Source organism: Scyliorhinus canicula, chromosome 12 (assembly GCF_902713615.1).
Source record: "Scyliorhinus canicula chromosome 12, sScyCan1.1, whole genome shotgun sequence".
NCBI lineage: Eukaryota > Metazoa > Chordata > Chondrichthyes > Carcharhiniformes > Scyliorhinidae > Scyliorhinus > Scyliorhinus canicula.
Window position 1 is genome coordinate 10930538 of NC_052157.1, and position 20890 is coordinate 10951427.

General features: G+C 51.0%; 1 protein-coding gene across 3 annotated transcripts in view; it reads left to right on the forward strand.

Moving 5' to 3' along the window:
* Positions 1–6919, forward strand: part of coro2ba (coronin, actin binding protein, 2Ba) — a 203928-nt gene extending 197009 nt beyond the window's left edge. For all 3 annotated transcript variants that reach the window (XM_038813207.1, XM_038813205.1, XM_038813206.1), the window contains 2 exons: positions 2661–2797; positions 6380–6919. In XM_038813207.1, the coding sequence (XP_038669135.1) occupies positions 2661–2797; positions 6380–6511 (269 nt within the window). In that variant the 3' untranslated portion in view covers positions 6512–6919. The remainder of the gene's footprint in view (positions 1–2660; positions 2798–6379) is intronic.
* Positions 6920–20890: the final 13971 nt, after the last annotated feature.

Consider the following 20890-nt stretch of genomic DNA (forward strand, 5'->3'; position numbering starts at 1 on the left):
TTATGTCCACATCAGCCTCCCCCACCAGCTCACTGTATCTCACCCCATTGTCAGATATTTCCGTTCCTTTCTCCCTCACCTTCACCTTATATACATCTAAGAACTGATATGATTTCTTTTCCACTTTTCTTTTCGCTCTCTCCTATCTGATTGAATTTTTCGGGAAGCTGCTGAATTCTCTGTGCTGACTCTTGCTGTGGTGAATTTCCGTTCCATGCTTTTTTCTGGCAACTCATTTGAGGGAAGCTGTTTGTTAGTCTTAATCGGCTACTCAACAATGCAGGGCATCACGTTGAAACTGTGGGCGGGCTCCTTCACCGGGGGGGCCTCCGATAGGGTCTGGCCCGCGATCGGGGCCCACCAACCGGTGGGCCGGCCTCTCTCCCCCCCCCCCAACCCGGGCCTACGTACTGGCGCGTCCGGCCCCTGAACACCGACCCCATGTTGGGTCCGGCCTAGTGCGCTAAAGAACTCCCCCGCGCATGCGCAGGTTGGCGCGGCATCCATTTGGCGCTGCGTAAAGAGGCTGGAGCGCCGTGAATTGCTCCAGCACCGTGCTGGCCCCCTGTGGGGGCCAGAATCGGTCATACCCGGGCCCTGTTCATGCCGTCGTTAAACGCGAGAGCGTTCACAACGGCACAAACACTTGACCTCCATTTTGGAGAATCACCCCCGCTAGTCGTTGCGTAGATCCTTCTGTGCTATCACCCTATCCTTTCACAATGACCTTTTCCAGTTCCATGTTTCGAATTGCACACTCCACTGTTTTGAACCTCAATTGCAGCGGGTTCCCTACTTCTTACACTCTCCCATTAGTGACAGGACTTTGCATTCCCCATGGTCAAGGGAGGTCCAGGTTGTTAAACTCCAGATAGCCAGTTAGGTGACGGAGATGACCAGAAGTCAACATTTACTCAGTTTGGGATTTATTCCCCATGCATTACGAATGTATAGCTCCTAACTCTACTATCTACCACCAATGTCAATAAATATCTCTTTATGGCTGCACCAGTAATCATCTAATTAATGTTTTCCAACTGTACTCACTTAAGGTTAATTTATACAATTAACAGTTGCCATGGGTGAAGGACATTTGACCCAACCTTTATTGTCCGTACATTAAATCAACTTATAATTCTCCCATAACACCATCCAATTGTTTCTTAAACGATTCTAAGGTTCTCCCGTTGTTACTCAGTACAGTGTGTCTTCCGTGCGTTAAACGTATTTGTGCAAAGAGAATGTGGACCTCAGTTCTTCAATGAGCAGGCACAGTAGCACAGTGGTTAGCTCAGTTGCTACACAGCTCCAGGGTCTGTCATGTGAGAGTACCTTTAAGAAACGGATGTTTATCAAATAACTGTAGTGGATGTACCTTTAAGAAATGGGTGTTTATCAAATAGCTGCAGTGATGTCAGAGTGTGGGTGGAGCTGGGCTGTCTGTCTGCTTTACTTTTGTTTTTGAACAGGCAGCTACAGTGTGTTTTAGTTTCGTTTTCAGAGCTGCATAGCTGCAGGCAAAGCAGGCAGCTGTATAATGATCTCTCGCTACAAGCTACAGACTGTCTTCAGCTCATTTGAAGACTTCAAAGTAATACCGGTTTCTGTAGAGAATTTAAACCTGCTGTCTTTCTGTAAAAAGGGTCTTTTGAACTTATGGATGTTGTTAGGAAAGTTATGAAGGGTTACTTATAGAATATTGTATCTGAGGGGATTATTGGTGTTGATAGTTGTTAAGATGTTTGCTGTGGGTTTATAAAGTGTGAACTGGATTCATAACTAAACATGTTTTTTTTAAAGTACTTTAGCTCTCTGTTGCATCACACCTGTAAAGTGGGCCCGTGTGCTCCCCACAACCAAAATCTATTAAATGTCATGGGTCAGGTGAACTCCATGATACACTTTGGGATTCTCTAAACCCTGGACCATAATAGGTCCCAGGTTCGATTCCCGGCTTCCTGGGTTTCCTCCGGGTGCTCCGGTTTCCTCCCACAGTCCAAAGGTGTGCAGGTTAGGTGGATTGGCCATGCTAAATTGCCCTGAGGTTAGGTGGGGTTACGGGGATAGGGTGGAGGTGTGGGCTTAAGTGGGGTGCTCTTTCCAAGAGCCGGTGCAGACTCGATGGGCGGAATGGGCTCCTCTGCACTGTAAACTCTAGGATTGTATGATTCTATGAACTATGAACTTCTCTCGCTTGTCCAACTGTTAGGATTTAGTGTGTCAGCCATCTCATCCCAGTGCTCAGAAATTCCCTCCTTAATCCTCCGTGCCTCTCTCTCACCTCCGTCATGATGCCCGTTATAGTCTACCTCTTTGACCACCTTTCTGATAATAACCAACTCAGTTGTCAGATTTCTGTGAGGCACCTTGCAATGTGTTGCTATGTTAAAGGTGCTTTACAAATGCATATTATTGTCATTTAAGCTCAAGGGATGTTTTGAATTTATATTTTATACATAATTTACAGTCTAATATGAACTATAACATTGATTTTCTTCAACATAAAGGCTGTGAGAGAAAAGCCTGCCTATTAATTTCTGCTGAGGTGTTTCATGATCTGAATGTGGGGAAAATGTGTCACTCTCCACGTTTACCAGAGGTTCAATATTTTAAGTCTGTCATTGTTACAAGCTCTTGCATTCTGTGCATCTCTGTTGCAGATCCAATTCTAATGTCTTTGAAGGAAGGTTACAAATCTACAAACATTGCTTTCAAGGTGCCAAAAAAGGACAAGAAAAGTGTGGTAGTAAACGGAATCGATCTATTAGAAAACGTGCCGCCTCGGACCGAGAATGAGGTGGGTCTGGAGAAACCTGAGGTTTAACTCACTTTAATTCCTTCCCAAACCTTTGCCTCTCCCACCTTGGGCTAAGGCACCAACACCATGCCCCACCTACCCTCTCAGGTGGGCATAAAATGTCCATGGCACTATTTCGAAGAAGCGCAGGGGAATTATCCCCGGAGCGCTGGGCAGCATTTCTCCCCCGATCAAAATCACTAAAGTTGATCGATTGGTCATGTGGCTCTGTAGGTGGCACCTTCACCTCCATGTCGAAGGACCCTTGCAGGGCTTGAGCACCAAACTCCAGGCTGACACTCCAGTGCAGTACGGAGGGAGTGCTGCACTGTTATAGTGTAACTCTCAGAGGAGATGTTAAACTGAAGCCACACCTCCCCTCTCGGGCGGATGTGAAAGAACCCGTGGCACTGATGGCGAAGAAGAAGAAAGGAGTTCTCCAATAGTCCTGGATAAATACTTATCCCTCAATAAACATCACGTTGGTTTGGCCATCATCACATTGTCGTGTGGGAGAGTTACTGTGCTGCCCCATTCATTACGGCAGTGATGGCATTGCAAATGTATCACTGGCTGAGGTTGTGAAAGGTACAGAATGAGTACTTAGAACAAAGAATTTACAGTGCAGAAGGAGGCCATTCGGCCTATCGACTCTGCGCCGGCCCTTGGAAAGAGCACCCCACTTAACCCCCACACATCCACCCTATCCCTGCAACCCAGTGACCCCATCTAACCTATTTGGACATTAAGGGCAATTTATCAGGGCCAATCCACCTGATCTGCACATCTTTGGACTGTGGGAGGAAACCGGAGCACCCGGAGGAAACCCACGCAGACACGGGGAGAACGTGCAGACTCTGCGCTGACTGTGACCCCAGCCTGGAATCGGACCTGGGACCCTGGAGCTGTGAAGCCACAGTGCTAACCACTGTGCTACCGTGCTGCCCCTTCTTTGTTTCCTCTGAACAGTCTGACCTGTACTCACTCAGATTCGGTGTCAGCTTCGACCCTCAGTTCCCACTCACAGTTGGCGCTTTTCAACTCTCACAACTTGTCCCAATGCCCCCAGACCAGGAGGCGGAAACCTTGTTGTCCTGGACTGTGCTGGAAAGTGCAGACAAGGGTGGCACGGTGGCACAGTGGTTAGCACTGCTGCCTCACAGCTCCAGGGTCCCAGGTTCAATTCCAATCTCGAGTGACTGTGTGGATTTTGCACTTACTCCTCTGGGTTTCCACCGTGGGTTTCCTCCGGGTGCTCCGGTTCCCTCCGGGTGCTCCGGTTTCCTCTGGGTGCTCCGGTTTCCTCCCACAGTCCAAAGATGTGCAGCTTAGGTGGATTGGCCATGCTAAATTGACCCTCAGGGTTCAAAAAGGATAGGTGGGGGTTACTGGGTTACAGGAATAGGGTGGAGGTGTGGGCTTAAGTAGGGTGCTCTTTCCAAGGGCCGGGGCAGAGTTGATGGGCCGAGTGGCCTCCTTCTGCACTGTAAATTCTATGATTCTAGGACTTGGACGTTGGGGAATGCTAAGTAACGCTGATCAGAGAGCAGATACTCGCTGAATAGGCTGGCACAGCAAGAGTGGCACCTGGGTGGGGAATCTGCCAACATTTATGTAATGCCATCAAATGTCGATGACCTGGGGCGGGATTCTTGGGAAGCCGGCGGGGCGGGCAACTCCGGCACGAAGGATTGGCACAAACCACTCTGGCGTCGGGCTGACCCGAAGGTGCGGAATCCTCCGCACTTTCAGGAGCTAGGCTGGCGCCGGAGTGGATTGTGCCGCGCCAGCCGGCGCGGATGGGGCTTGGCGCCACATCAACCGGCGCTGAAGGGCCTCCGCCAGCCGGTGCAAGTTGGCACATGCATGGGTGCGCCAGCGTGTGCTGGCGTCATCCCAGCCCATGCGCAGGAGAAGTTCATCTCCGCTCCGGCCATCGCGGACCGTTACACCGGCCGGCGCGGAGGAATAGAGTGCCCCCATGGCACAGGCCCGCCCGCGGATCGGTGGGCTCTGATCGCGGGCCAGGCCACGAAAGGGGCACCCCCCCGGGGCCAGATCCCCCCGGGGCCAGATCCCCCCGGGGCCAGATCCCCCCGGGGCCAGATCCCCCCAGGGCCAGATCCCCCCAGGGCCAGATCCCCCCGGGACCAGATCCCCCCGGGGCCAGATCCCCCCGCACCCCCCTCCCCCGCACCCCCCGAGGACCCCGAAGGCTGCCGAAGTACCTGTCACGTAACATACGCCGGCGGGACCCGCTGAAAACGGGCGGCCACTCGGCCCATCGCAGGCCGGAGAATTGCTGGGGGGGGGCCCCTGACTGTCGCGGCGCGAATCCTGCCCCCTGGCATTTCTCCGATCCGGCGGGGGGTCGGAGAATCCCGCCCCTGGAGAAAGAGAGGGGACAGGAGAGGGAAGAAAGGGGAAAATGAGGGGAGGGAGACAGAGGTGCAGACAGAAGAGAACCAGCACGGTAGCATTGTGGATAGCACAATCGCTTCACAGCTCCAGGGTCCCAGGTTCGATTCCGGCTTGGGTCACTGTCTGTGCGGAGTCTGCACATCCTCCCCGTGTGGGCGTAGGTTTCCTCCGGGTGCTCCGGTTTCCTCCCACAGTCCAAAGATGTGCAGGTTAGGTGGATTGGCCATGATAAATTTCCCTTTGCGTCCAAAATTGCCCTTAGTGTTGGGTAGGGTTACCGGGTTATGGGGATAGGGTGGAGTTGTTGACCTTGGGTAGGGTGCTCCTTCCAAGAGCCGGTGCAGACTCGATGGGCCGAATGGCCTCCTTCTGCACTGTAAATTCTATGAATATCCACCACCTTCAACATCCACACCGCCACCACCAGCTCACAGTAGCAGCCGTGTATGCCACCCACAACGTGCACTGCAGGAACTCACCAAGGCTCCTCAGGCAGCACCTTTCAAACCCACGACCACTACCATCTAGAAGGTCCAGGGCGGCAGATACATGGGAATACCAATGCCTGGAGGTTCCCGTCCAGATCACTGACCACCCTGACTTGGAAATAAAGCACCGTTCCTTCACTGTCGCTGGGGCAACATCCTGGAACTCCCTCCCTAGCAGCACAATGGGTGTACCTGCGCCACAGTGCGGTTCAATAAGGCAGCTCACCACCACCTTCCCGAGGGCAATTAGGATCGGGCATTAAATGCTGGCCTAGCCAGTGATGCCCACATCTAATGAAATAATTTTTTAAAATAAAAGGAACGGCAGAGGAGATCTGGAGAGCAGGGTGTAGAGGGAGAGTGGAGAGTGGAAAGGGATGAGCAAAATAAACAATTAGGAATAAAATCTGTCACACTGCTGCCTCACGGCGCTGAGGTCCCGGGTTCGATCCCGGCTCTGGGTCACTGTCCGTGTGGAGTTTGCACATTCTCCCCGTGTCTGAGTGGGTTTCGCCCCCACAACCCAAAGATGTGCAGGCTAGGTGGATTGGCCACGCTGAATTGCCCCTTAATCGGAATAAATCAATTGGGTACTCTAAATTTTTTTTTAAAGAATAAAATCTGTCTTCTCCTCGCCACCGTGACTGATTTATTTCAAATGTTATTTGTTTAGCTACTCCGAATGTTCTTCCGACAGCAGGACGAGATCAGAAGATTAAAGGAAGGACTGACACAGAAAGATGTAAAAATACGGCAACTGGAATTGGAGCTGAAAAACCTGCGGAACGTCCCGAAGAGCACCTGACCCTGCGGGCACTCCCACTCTTCCTCATCCCCCTCCCCCCCCTCTCCCCCGCCCCACCCCTCCCCGCGACATATCCCTGAATTATCTGCAACCATTATTTGCAGACTGTAAGAATCCCAACATTATAGGACCTGTAAAACAAAAACCTTGCAGAATCCTTCCCAAACACCTCAAACGAAAAGATAAACTGGAAATCACACATGTCGGTTTTTTAAAAAAACGTTGAGTTCTGCGCACTACTTAATGCAAGACCCTGGGTGGTCCATACACTGTGTCCCATGCAGATACCTGACGAGCTAAACTCCGTGTTCTCATCAGCAGCTTCGAGACGTATATATTTAAAACACTCTGTGCTCACGAAACATTTTAGCGTTGTTTAACATTAAATTCTCCAAGGTGCCTCACAAATAGCGTCTTTCGTGAGCTTTGACCTGTTGCTGCTGCTGCTAGGGTTCAAGCTAAGTTTTAATACGCGAGCTTAGAACAAGAGCAGGCCATTTGGCCCATCCAGTCTCTTCCTTGTGCTGTCCATGTATCACTACCTCAATCGTGGACTCTCCCTCCTCGCCACCTCTCAATGTAACCATGGTTACGTCAGCTATGTTCCACCATTTTAATGTCCAATGGATTGGGGTCACAATGGTACTCGGGCTGATGCACGAACATTGAACGTTGAGTCCCTCTGATTGTCACACTTAGCTAGGCACTGTTTCAAAGTCAAGTGTCCTTACAGCAGGCAGAGCACTGATGAAAGCAGATTCTTCAGTATCCAGGTAACTATCGGAGCATGAGCATGGAATATTCACGCTCCATCCTGAGTGAGTAATTTAAACAATATCCCCTCACCTCTGTGGCCTGATCTCAATTCCAGTTACTATTGCTGGGCGGAAAGCATATCCTCTGTAAGGCCCAGTCAAACCTCTGACCTTTCTTCCGAATCCAAAGCATAAAACTGTCCATAAATTGATCATTCGTTTGACTTCTAAATGTTTGAAGGTTGTCTCATGGGAGAAGTGGGAATGTCCAACCTGATACAGGGAGATGTTTTTTTCTGAGGCTGATTCTCAGTGGCATGTCCTTGGCCCAGGTTGGGTTTGCCATACCTGAGCTGGGAATTTGGAATGTAGTCAACAAGCTGACACGAATGACAAAATGATTCCACTTCCCTAGCACACAGTATTTACACATTGAGCGGAGAATAGATCCCACCCCATCCAAACTTTAACCTTGGTGAATACCGACCACCAGGTTGGGGCTGGCAACGAGACTCTTTCACGACAGCCATTTGCTCAAAATGTTTTTTGGTAAAGCCTCGAGTTTCCCTTAGAGAGGGCACTTCCACCGTGCTTTGGGCAGCGCAGTTTATCTTCAGCAATGGTCAAATATAGGCTGCTCTGCTGGGAACCCACCTCTAGGAGATAGGGTCTTCCTGAAATGTAGAGCCAACCCAGCAAGAGGTCCGTCTTTTGAAAGTTTTGTGTATGTGGAGAAGGGAGCACTTGTTCTGGAATATGCGATACCATTGTGAGGGTCTGCGCACACTCACAGACATTTGAGTAGGAATGAGGTAACTGGATACTACAGACTGGTCTTTCTTCTCAAAGATCCAATGGGTTATCGTTCCCTCTGTCTGTCAGTTGTAAGGATGCTAACGTGAAGTGAGTTTAGTCCAGCTTTCCATTCAGTATTGGCCCAGTGTTGACACTAACTGGTCGTATTATGCAGACAAAGCTTGGGAAGTCGGGACAGCGGAAGTAATGCTCCTTTTAAGAGTTTGTTCTTGGAGGAATGCTCCTTGAGGTTGGTGCCGGAGATGCATTGTTGAGGTAGAGCGAAGGGAACTTTACTCTGCACGGAGCTGTACTTGATGAATTTTGACCCTTTTAGAATAATGGTGCCAATCACATTGCAAAGGCTTCAAACTGCAAAGCTTGGGGGAAATGTGAAGTTTGAATGTCGACCGTTGGCCATTGAAATGGCATCAGGGCTCCCTCCACATCTCTGAGGCAGATGGTGAAAATATCCTCTGATCCTTTTCACCCTGGATGTCCAACAGCAGTCGGGGTACAAGCTATGGTTGGGAGTGGGCAGTAATTGGGCTGTAAGCAATACATAAATGTGGGCAGAGTTGGGGCATGGCCAACATTTAAAGGCACAGGCAGTAGTTTGGACAGAGGCAGTAGCGTGGACCTGGGCAGAAATTGTGGAAATTTATAAAGGTACATGGTGCAAGACCCCCAACCCCCCACCATTGCTTTCTCCGTAGCAATGTCTCAGCCAATCAGAGTCAACTTGGCAACAAATAGGCAGCCTTTCCTCCTGTCGGGTAAATTGTTGTGATTGTTTGAAATTTGCCATTCTTGTGTTTGTCTGATGAGTGCAAGATGAAAAACTTCGGCAACCTGTTGCCCTTTTCAGCAATATTCACAAGATTTATTCTTGCTTCTGAAAATGAAAAAGCCAAGCCACTTCTGTGCAAACACTTTAACATAAAATTGTTTTGTAAAACACTTTGCACAGTGAAACTCGTTCACAAACCCTTTGGTTACCTTTATGTTTCCAGCCTTCAGCTGATCAAGCAATTGGCTGGATTTCTGCCAATACATAATCCCAATTGCTCAGGAGAAATTCTTCAACAAAGAGCATTCATACCATGTGGGGTCAACGTTGGCATTGTCAAAAGAGTGAGACAAGTGAATGGAAACAAAACGAGGAGGAGCTGGAAAATGTTGCAACTCATCATAGTCGCACACAGTCAGGTACTACCCCACTACCTTTCCAACTCCAAGCTGCCAATCCAACAGATACCTTGAAAACTCAGCAGGGCATCAATCACATAAGGATATTTGAACTGGATGGCTGGCTAAATTTTAAGGGTAGCACAGTTGCTTCATAGCTCCAGGGTTCCAGGTTCGATTCCCAGCTTGGGTCACTGTCTGTGTGGAGTCTGCACGTTCTCCCCGTGTCTGCGTGGGTTCCTCCGGGTGCTCCGGTTTCCCCCCACAGTTCAAAGATGTGCAGATTAGGTGGATTGGCCACACTAAATTGCCCCTTAGTGTCCAAAAGGTTAGGTGGGGTTACTGGGTTGCGGGGATAGAGTGGAGGTGTGGGCTGAAGTAGTGTGCTCTTTACAAGGGCCGGTGCAGACTCGATGGGCCGAATGGCCTCTTTCTGCACTGTAAATTCTATGATTCTATAAATCATGTTTCATTTTAGTGCATGCAGTAATCAGCAAGCCGGGAATAGTTGCTAAACCATACCGATCAGCTCCAAACACTTTGAAAAGCCTGTGACTCAACAGTACAGCTTCTCTGATTAGCAACCGGTATAGGGTTGGACTAACAACGCTGCACTTAACATACATTAATATATTTAACAGGATCAAAGTACAGACACACATTAATGCCATTGGCATAACATCCCCAAATGTGACCAGTAGAATGAGTCTGATAAATACTCCATCATAATGGCTTCCAACAATTTGTAGCATCTTTGTGAGTCTACCTGTTGAGTGGGTCTCACCTGCAGCTCTTGCAGCAAAGTCAGTCGAGGGTGTAGAGTGGAGAGAAATGAAAGGTAATTTCAACAATGTTAACTTCCATACCTGCGCTACTGGCTCCCACTTCTCAGCCACCATCAATTTTTTCAGCGATGTCAAAGGCACAGAGAGGAGGTCAGTGAGAGATCAATTGCATTTATATCCTGTCTTGTGGCGCTTTCATAGAGTCCCGTTTCTCATGTCCAATTAACAGCATTGCCAAAGTGAAGTCACTGTGTCCATGGAGGCAAATGCAGCAGCACAGTTTTACACAGCAAGATCCCACGGACAGCCAGGGAGTTGAATGATGGATGTTGTTTTGTGATGTTGACTGCAGGGGGCAACGTTGGTCAGGAACCTTTGATTTAAATATTGCTGCAGGATCTTTCATATCCATACAGGCAGATGGGGGGGGGGGTCTCCAGTTCAGTGTAGGATGTCCAATTTTGGAGAGGCTGAGCAAACGCTCCAGGCCTGTAGTGGAGCCTTCAGGAATTAAAGTTTAATCTCCTGCGCATTGCTGTAAAAAAAAAAGCATTTCTCAAGGGAAAACATTTTTAAAATTGTGCTTGTTTTCATTTCTGCATATTAGGTGTAAAGATTTAGAGATGGAAAATAAAAGATCTGTTTGATTGAGTGGGATGGTCAGAGCCAGAGGGTCTTGCAATGAATTTTCAGGAGTTCCAACCAGAATTGGCAACCTTTCCGTTTACTGCCTCATCGAAAGATGTCACTTCCACCAATGCAGCAATGCCCTCAGCGATATCAGCCCTTCGATGGAGTGTTGCCGAAGGAGTGGGGTTTAACCCCACAGTCTTCCAAAATCAAAATAAATCTGCTTCCCAAACCCACACAGTGGTGGGTGAATGGTGGTGAAGGGGCCGGCCTGACACCGAGCTTTACCCAATCGACAACTGGCACCGGGAATTCAGCAGCGCAGCCAAATCCCTCCAGTCAGATTTAGGCAGGTGAGCCTCTATCACAGGGAGGCATTGACAGAATTTGGTGTTGGGTCACATTTCTCGAAAGCGATTGGAAATGGATCTGAGAAGGTGACAGACCTTGAGGTACCGGGATCACAGGAATGTTGTGCTATGGATCAAGTGCGTGTAATGGCGGATACACGGCGAGGTGGGGGTTTGAAGGTTATTCTTCGGGAGGGCGGGAAAAGCTTAGCTGAACCGCACGTCAGGAGGTTGAAGAATTGTGGTGGAGTCTATGACAGAATAGAAGGTACTATCTCGATGGCTCAGTTTGTCTTCTCTGTTGTTTCTGGGATTGATCCTATGATTTCTCAACATTGAATTGCACAAGCGTTCAGTCCTAGCTCCGAGGGCCAATTTCCCCCTTTCCCCAACTTCCATCTAGTGCAGGGCTGACTTCACTGTACCATTTGAAAATTTGTGGTGTGGTAAATAGTGAGGAGGAAAGCCTTGGATGATATAGACGAGCTGGTCAGATGGGCAGAAGAGAGGCAAATGGGATTCAACCCTGAAAAGTGTGAGGTGATGCATTTCGGAGGACTAACAAGGCAAGGGAAGGCAATATACAATGAATGGTAGGACTGAGGACCAGGGACCTTGGGGTTCATGTCCAAAGATCCCTGAAGGCAGCAGGACAGGTAGATAAGGTGGTTAAGAAGGCCGATTGGATTCTTGCCTTTATTAGCCGAGGGACAGAATATATGGGGCAGCAGGGTAGCATGGTGGTTAGCATAAATGCTTTACAGCTCCAGGGTCCCAGGTTCGATTCCCGGCTGGGTCACTGTCTGTGTGGAGTCTGCACGTCCTCCCCCTGTGTGCGTGGGTTTCCTCCGGGTGCTCCAGTTTCCTCCCACAGTCCAAAGATGTGCGGGTTAGGTGGATTGGCTATGCTAAATTGCCCGTAGTGTTCTAATAAAAGTAAGGTTAAGGGGGGGGGGGGTTGTTGGGTTATGGGTATAGGGTGGATACGTGGGTTTGAGTAGGGTGATCATGGCTCGGCACAACATTGAGGGCCGAAGGGCCTGTTCTGTGCTGTACTGTTCTATGTTCTATAAGAGCAGGGAGGTTATGATGGAGCTGTATAAAACTCGCAACAGGACACAGCTAGAGTATTGTAGGCAGTTCTGGTCACCACACTATAGGAAGGATGTGATTGCACTAGAGAGGGTGCAGAGGAGATTGACGCAGGATGTTGCCTGGGCTGGAGCGTTTCAGCTATGAAGAGAGGCTGGATAGACTGGGGTGGTTTTCCTTGGAGCAGAGAATGCTGAGGGGGGTGGGCTTGACTGAGGTGTACAAAATGATGATGGATATAGAGAGGGTGGGTAGGAAGGAACTTTTCCTCTTAGTAGAGGGGTCAATACCAGGGGGCATAGATTTAAAGGAAGGAGTAGGAGATTTAGAGAATGTTTATGGAAAAACCTTTTCACCCAGAGGGTAGTGGCAATCTGGCGCTCACTGCCTGAGAGGGTGACAGAAGCAAGAACATTCACATCATTCAAGAAGCATTTAGTTGAGGGCCGGGATTCTCCCCTACCCGGCGGGGCGGGGGGTCCCGGCATGTTGGCGTGTCCGCACCTTTAGGGGCCAAGCCCTCACATTGAGGGGCTAGGCCCGCGCCGGAGTGGTTCCCACTCCGCCGGCTGGCGTGAACGGCCTATGGCGCCACGCCAGCCGGAGCCGAAAGGACTTCGCCGGCGTAAGTCCGCGCATGCGTTGGAGTGTCAGCAGTTGCTGACGTTATACCGGCGCATGCGCAGGGGAGGGGGTCACTTCCGCCTCCGCCATGGTGAAGACCACGGCGAAGGTGGTAGAAAAAGAGTGCCCCCATGGCACAGGCCAGCCCACCGATCGGTGGGCCTTGATCACGGGCCAGGCCACCGTGGGGCACCCCCATGGGTCAGATCGTCCCGCGCCCCCCCCCAGGACCCCGGAGCCCGCCCGTGCCGCCAATCCCGCCGGTCAGGTAGGTGGTTTAATCCACGCCGGCGGGAGAGGCCTGTCAGCGGCGGGACTTTGGCCCATCGCGGGCCGGAGAATCGCCGCAGGGGGCCCGCCGACTGGCGCAGGGGGCCAGCTGACCAGCGCGATTCCCGCCCCCGCCAAATCTCGGGGGGGCGGAGAATTCTGGACACGGCGGGGGCGGGATTGACGCCGACCCCGGGCGATTCTCCGACCCCCCCAAGGTGTCGGAGAATTCTGCCCGAGCACTTGAAACACTACAGAACACAAGGCTGTGGACCAAGGGCTGAAAAACGGGACGACAATAGATAGGTGGCCTTCACAGACTCGATGGGCCAAAGGGCCTCTTCCTGCGCTGTAAGACTAGGAGTAGAATTTTCTTTAAAAATGACAAGAAAATCGGTGCAATTCCGATCACACCCAGGAATGCGATCTGGACTCAAATTTTCAGGCACTTTGAATTTTGTTTCCCCTCATGTGAAAGCCGAGAGGCGCAAAGTGCCTGATATCCCTGCCCCGGGGGTCATCTGAACACTTCAATGAAGAGGGCGCTGTGTTTAAATGGCTCCACCGCACCTGCTCAATGTTAAAGCAGAAGGATGGCAGTGAGGAAATCAGCTCCTCAGCGGGGGTACCTCAGCCATTTGCTGGATGGAGGGGAGGGGGGGCTCCAATATACCCATGGGGTGCCAGGAGGCCCAGCAGCAAGGTCGCAAATCCCGCCTGGGAGACACTCGCAGCTCTGGCCCGTGCCAGCAGCCTGACCAAGGGAACAAGGGTTCAATGCACAAAAAAGGTCAATGACCTCCTCCAATCAGCCAGGGTAAATGCTCCCCGTCTCCTTTCCGCACTCCAGCCTTCCGTCACTACCCAGAATGTCACCTCGATCACACATGCTGCCACCTTGCGGCGTCCCAGGACCCAACCTCCCACCAGCATCCTCGTACCCCTCTGGCACGCCTCATCAGAACCACTCTCTGCTTAGGCACAGTGCCCACACATGCCAGGTATCATCGACCTCTGACCCCCAGGCGTCCAGCTGACATCCTCCCATTTGTATCCTTTGCAGAAGGTGCCCACAACTGTTGTGAGTGAGAGAAGGCTGGCGGTGGGTGGCTGAGCTAAGGAGCCTGACTCTGTACAAGGAGAGGGCTAGGGAGCTGGCGGGGAAGGTGAAGGAGTGGGACTGCGCTGAGCGTAAGGTGGGCCTGCAAAAGAAAAGTGAGGAGCCACAGCACCTTCATCCAGACGACCTCAAGTGAGTTCTGTGCAGTCCAAACCCTTGACCGGGCCGTGTGCTAAAACCATGTCCCTTGACTTGCAGGAATATCACCTGAAGAGCTCAGCCTGTCTACCAATAGTGTCCCATCGCCCACCATCGACGCCACCTCGGAGGAGATCTCGGAGGAAGACACGGATGAAGCTATCACCCGTATCATCCACCATCGCAGAGACACACACACCTAGGTGGGCGAACATAACTAGACTGGCATCTAGGTCACTATCTGGTAAGCACCACTCAGCTTTGGATGCACATCAGATGGAGGCAGGAGCATCCAGGGATTGGACAGCGGGTGGTCTGCTGGATGCCAGGACACAGCTGTGCCCCAGCCAGGAGCTGTGCCCCTGGACATGTCCATCCAGTTGCTGGAGAGGCAAAGGCAAAGCTGGGAATACCAGGAGTGATTGTTAGGGACACTCCTGCGACTGTAAGAACGAACGGAGGAGTCCCAAAGCCTCCTGTTGCAGGACATGTTGCCGGGGATGCGTGGCACCCAAGCCAACACTGCAAGGGTGGCATCCACAGCGGAAAGCTGGGGCAAGAGGTCAGATCTATGATGGGAGAACTCTGAAGCAGGTTCAGTCCCTGAGGACCGTGGCTAAGTGCTTCACCTGCATGGTGCAGGCAATGGCAGGTCTCCAGGACTGGCAACGCCAGATCACATTGAGACTTTTGGAGCTCACTCCAGCTGCCCGTCTGCCCCAAGGAGTTACCCAGGGGCTCACAAGCACCAAAAGGTGGAGGATCCACTGGAGCACATCCCATGGCCTTCCACCCAGGAGACCCTGGGAGTGCCCAGCCAATGTGAACCCCACCCTCCCCTTTCCTGAGACCGGCACGACGTAGGCACAGTGGCCAGAACAAGGTGACACCACAACATCAGTGCCACTCAAACGTCGGCTGGCGCCCTGAGGGACTCAGCCCTCCAGATGATGCCCGCCAAGGGCATTTCAGGCAATAGGGCGTGGAAGGCAGCAGGCAGTCTCCGTCTCTGGTGTGCATCCTGGGAACACACCCAGGCATAGCGGGAGGGTTTGCAAGGCTAAGGAATTGTAGGGGCATAGCGTGGGCACAGGTGAAGGTAAACTCAGTTAGTTGGGGGGGGAGGGGGGGGGGGGGCATTATGCACCTGTTGAATCTGCAAATGTCACTGAATTTAATATTATTGTTCTTCACCACCCTAACACCTCACGTTCTTTAACCCTCCTCCCAGTGGCATCTCGCTTTTCCCCAATTGGGACACAGGTGTTCTCACTGTCCCTCAATGTCCGCCAGGCAGTTAGGCCTTCCCATTGCGAATGTTTCATTCACAGCGATTGGACTGAGGCCTGATTCAGTGAAAACTAGACCCCCGTCCCTAATGCCCCTCTCGAGTGAAGGGGCAAAGGAATGTAGGGCGGACCCTCACTCACTATTACAGACCGGGTGGCAATGTGAGTATCGTTGCACCGGGACTCTGCTGAGTTCTCTGGACTCTGCACTGATGTCATCAGACGAGGCTTCTTATCCCCTACAAGCCATCCCTATAGCCTGGGGTGACCCTAGAAAATGGCAGGGAGCTGTGATTGGCTGAGGATGTAACTGTCATGCACCCTGTGTGCATGGCCCACACCTGGTGGTCACACACCACCTGCACATTGAGGGAGTGGAACCCCCTCCGGTCAATGAATGGGGCTCCCTGGTGCCATGGGGCATGTAGAGCGAAATGGGTACAGTCGATCGCCCTGTGCACTCGTGGCGGACTAGCTATGGTGCCCCTCGTCCCGCCTGCCTGGTCCAGATCGAAATGAATAACATCCAAAGCCCTTACGTAGAGTGCACCTGTGACCTCATCGATGCACTCTTGGGTAGATGCCTGCGAGATAGCACATAAGTCACCTGGAATTACTCTGTTGCGTAAAGGTTGAGGGCAGCCAGGACCTTCATGGCCACAGGGAGTGGCTGTCCACTGCTGCCAGGTGGTGTCAAGTCAGCAACGATGTGGCACAGGTACCACACAGTCTCCGTGGTGAGGCGGAGTCTCCTGTCTGACAACTCCATGAAGGACCCTCAGTCTCCTGTATACCCTCGGTCTCCTTCTGCACCTTCATGCCCCCTGCATGGCTGGTGTGGCCTCCAGCCTAGGAACCTTCCCTGGGGTCTCCCGCCACTGGGTCTTCCCTGGGTGCCACTGGACTCTGTGTTCCTCTAAGGCCGTAATAAGAATAGCCAGATTCACCGTCGCCATAACCATGTTTCTCGGATTCCTGTGAGAGAGAGAGGGAGAGAGACAGTTCGGTTGGTGTCACAGCCGGATAACATCAGTCCCTCCTCTGAACCATTGACCTCCCGGATCTGGAAGCAGCCAGTCCCACACCGTATCCATCGGCATCCGCTCACAGCTCAGGTGCCCTCCTACCTCCTTTGCGTGACTGACCCCCACCCATGTCCTTGCCCAGTTAGAGTAACCTCTGGCCGCCCATCTGATTCTCCCCTTCCTTTTTCTGTACCTCACTGAGGTCCTGACAGGACATTTATATGCTCGAGCATCCCTAATGGGCACATCCCTGGACGGTGATGTCCGCCTTGGTGTTAATGGGTTAATGGATCCTCACTGGCGGGTATTGGGGTCTGGCACATAAGCAGTCCCAATGCCTCTTGATCCCGTTTACCCAAGCAGTTAGCCTTGAACCCTGAGTATTAATCCCATTCCTCGACTTTGAACTATTTTGGAAACCCACGCAGACACGGGGAGAACATGCAGACTCCGCACAGACAGTGACCCAAGGGAATCGAACCTGGGACTCTTGAAATGAAAAAATGAAATGAAAATCGCTTATTGTCACGAGTAGGCTTCAATGAAGTTACTGTGATAAGCCCCTAGTCGCCACATTCCGGCGCCTGTTCGGGGAGGCTGGTACGGGAATCGAATCGTGCTGCTGGCCTGCTTGGTCTGCTTTAAAAGCCAGCGATTTAGCCCCGTGTGCTAAACCAGCCTCTTGCGCTGTGAAGCAGAAGTGTTAACCACTGTGCTACCAGACCGCCCACACCATGCCGCCCCCAGAAGCCCCACCCCAGAGCTGGCCAGGGGGCTCTGTCCCCTCGGATTCCCTGGTGTTCAGTGGAGACAATGGTGCTCACTTCCTTCCTCCCTCTCGGAGATCATGGCATCCGGTTCCCATATTTAAAAAGCAGTAGCAATTCACGCCAGCGTGTCATCGCCACCTGATGGGTGGGAAGATTCAACGATGGCTGAAGATGCGATGTTAACCATGCTAAGTATGTTATAATGGATTCAAATTGATGCAAGTCAGGGTCACGGCCTTGCTGGACGTGAACCTGATCGCATCGTGGAGGAGGGCCCAGGAAGATCGCATTCTGAAAGCTCACCAGCGCAAATCCCATTTTGGCCTCTTGTGAGAGCCCCTGTCTAACGCGGCCATTAAATCCCACCCAATGGATCCATTTCAATTCCTCCAAAAATACCAGACTGCACCTGAGGGTGGTGTCCCCTTCATGTTAATTTACAGGCTAAAAGGTAACCCAGGAAGACTAGGCTCCTGTCCCTAATGTGGTGCATACTCAGACTCTGTGAAGTAAAGTGAACAATTTCCATTTAATTTCTGCCTCGTGGGCACTGTTTCATCTTCAAAACAACATCAGAGAACCTGCAGATCAAACAAACTGGCGCCGCTGTCACTGTGCACCGCACAGACGGTAAAATGATTTAAAACCATTACTACCTTGAACGTCCTCATAAATAATAGTAGATATAATCATATTCTGTTCCTCAGCAGTCCGACTTTGACATTCACAAATGCCAGAGGTTGTGTACGTTTTCTGTGAGTTGCTTGGACAGGTCAATGCCGTATAGTTCAATGGTAGCTATCCTATGAATAGCTCCTTGTAGGTCCAATGTACATGTTTGACTGTCAAACGGGTCACTGGAAGCCATTCTTGGCAACACCAATAGATGGCAGCACGTAGCTGTTTCCCCAGCTGAATAAATGTGACATCATTGTCTGTCGCTGGGGAAAATCTGTCGCTGGGGTGAATGAAACAAAAATTTCACTTGCTTTGTAATTCAATGTTGCATTTCTGTTAATGATTACAGCTAATGAGTCAAATTCTACACCTTTGAAAGAAATCAAGAGGTTTGTCCTCAAACCCGCCCCGCTTAGTCTTCAAAGGCTTTTGAAGTTTTGAACGTTTTAAACCATCATTCACCAGTACTTCCCTGCACATAACACACGTGGGCTTTGCATTCTGATTTGCATTGGCACAATTCACAAAGCCAATCTCAAGAAATCATCTTCACACTGATTTGTTCCTGATTTTAGTTTTAATTTGTTCAAAACTATCCATCTTCAGTTCTTCACAGTCCTGTTGCCTTACCTGCGGCTAGAAAAAGGAGGAATCTGTCCTCCGTGATTTCGCTCCAAAAACCCAGATGTACAGGGTGCGTGGCATCAGTGCACATGCCAGGCGCGTGACCTGCTCTCTACTGCTGCCTCTGGCCGGAAGACTGCAGCATTCTGTTTAAAAGCCGGCTCCGGCCATTGGCCGCTTCTCCCCACGAGTGGGAGTAACCGATCGTTCCACGACCCTTCTGACACCTGCCCGTGGCGACCTGCAGTTTGAAGAACCCTATTTCACAACAGGGTGCGCACACGCACACTTGTGTACCCAGAAGGTACTCATTCTGAATTTGTACATATTAGTTCAGACTCTCGGGGTCATGGGAAAGTCCTTTGTGATCAAGGCTTTGAACATCGGGTCAATGTTCAAATATCACCAGCACCACGGCTGGACTGCTCAACACAAAACCTGACAGCTGCGTGTCCTTGACCAGGTCTATACCCAGCAGGGGAATGCTCAGTGTCATGTGACAGCTGGTGGAATTAATCTATTGCCTGTAATCTTCATTTTACGGTTTTTTTTTCAAAAAGGTGAGGAGAAAAATAAAGACTAGCAACTACCCTAGGGGCAGCACGGTAGCATGGTGGTTAGCATAAATGCTTCACAGCTCCAGGGTCCCAGGTTCGATTCCCGGCTGGGTCACTGTCTGTGCGGAGTCTGCACGTCCTCCCCGTGTGTGCGTGGGTTTCCTCCGGGTGCTCCGGTTTCCTCCCACAGTCCAAAGATGTGCGGGTTAGGTGGATTGGCCATGCTAAATTGCCCGTAGTGTCCTAAAAAGTAAGGTTAAGGGGGGGGGGATGTTGTTGGGTTACGGGTATAGGTTGGATACGTGGGTTTGAGTAGGGTGATCATGGCTCGGCACAACATTGAGGGCCGAAGGGCCTGTTCTGTGCTGTACTGTTCTATGTTCTATGTACCCTGAATTTGGGAGCTACCCCTGGTTGGTACAGAACTGAATCATCAATGTCAGGAAGGATTCTGGCTGGATCATCTGTCAGGGTGGATGTTGCCTGGAAGCAGTTGGGGTACATGCAGTACTTGAGAGTGGACAGTAACTGGGCTGTGGGCAATACATAGAATTTGGGCAGAGTCGGGGCACGGCCAACATTTAAAGGCACAGTCAGTAGTTTGGATAAAGGCGGCAGTGTGGACGTGAGCAGAAATTGTGGAGTAGTAATTAATTTGGAGCCAGACAACTAAAACGTGGGATGTAATTGGGGAGCGACTAACATTCAAGAGTAAGAGTGGGAAAAAGAACCTGGAATTTTATTCCATCTCACCATCCCATAATTTTTGTCAAAACATGTCAGTGAGTGGTGAGAGTGAACATGCAAGCTTGCAAGTTCAAGAGTGTGAGTGCGTGAGTGTGTATTTGTGTATGCACGCTTGTGCGCATGTACACTATGTACAACCCAAATGCGTGTCTGAGTGGGGTATAAATATCTCTGAGTATGTGTGTCTGCAAGTGTATGTGTGTCCCCGAGTGTGTGTGTGTGTGCCTGTGAGTTAGAGAGCGTGTTTACATCTGCGAGTGCTTGTGCGTCTGTTAGTGTGTGAATCTGTGAGGATGTGTGCGTTTGTGAGTGTGCGTGTGGCTGCGAAAGTGTACACAACTGTGTGGCAGCGAGCATGTGCATCGGAAATGTGTGTGTCTGCGAGCGTGTGCATCTGCAAGCAAGTGTATGCAACCGCGGGCGTGTGTGCATCCACGGCCGTGTGTGCATCTGCGAGTGTTTGTGTATGTGTGCGTCTTCGAGCGTATATGTGAGTATGTGTATCTGCAAGTGAGTGTGCACCTTCAAGTGTATCTGCGTGTGCCTGTGAGCGTGTGTATCTGCAAGTGTGTGTGCCTGCGAACGATTGTATTTGCAACTGTGTGTGCTTGCAAGCACATGCATCTGCAAGTGAGTGCGCGCCTGCAAGTGTGTGCATCTGTAAGTGTGTGTTCATCTGCAAGTGTGTGCATCTTCAAGTGAGTGCATGCCTGCAAGTGTGTGCATCTGTAAGTGTGTATACATCTGCAAGTGTGTGCATCTTCAAGTGAGTGCGTGCCTGCAAGTGTGTGCATCTGTAAGTGTGTATACATCTGCAAGTGTGTGCATCTTCATGTGAGTGCATGCCTGCAAGTGTGTGCATCTGCAAGTGTGTGTATACTTGTAAGTGTGTGTGTGCCTGTGAGCCTGTATGCGTCTGCGAGCGTATGTATCTGCAGGCGT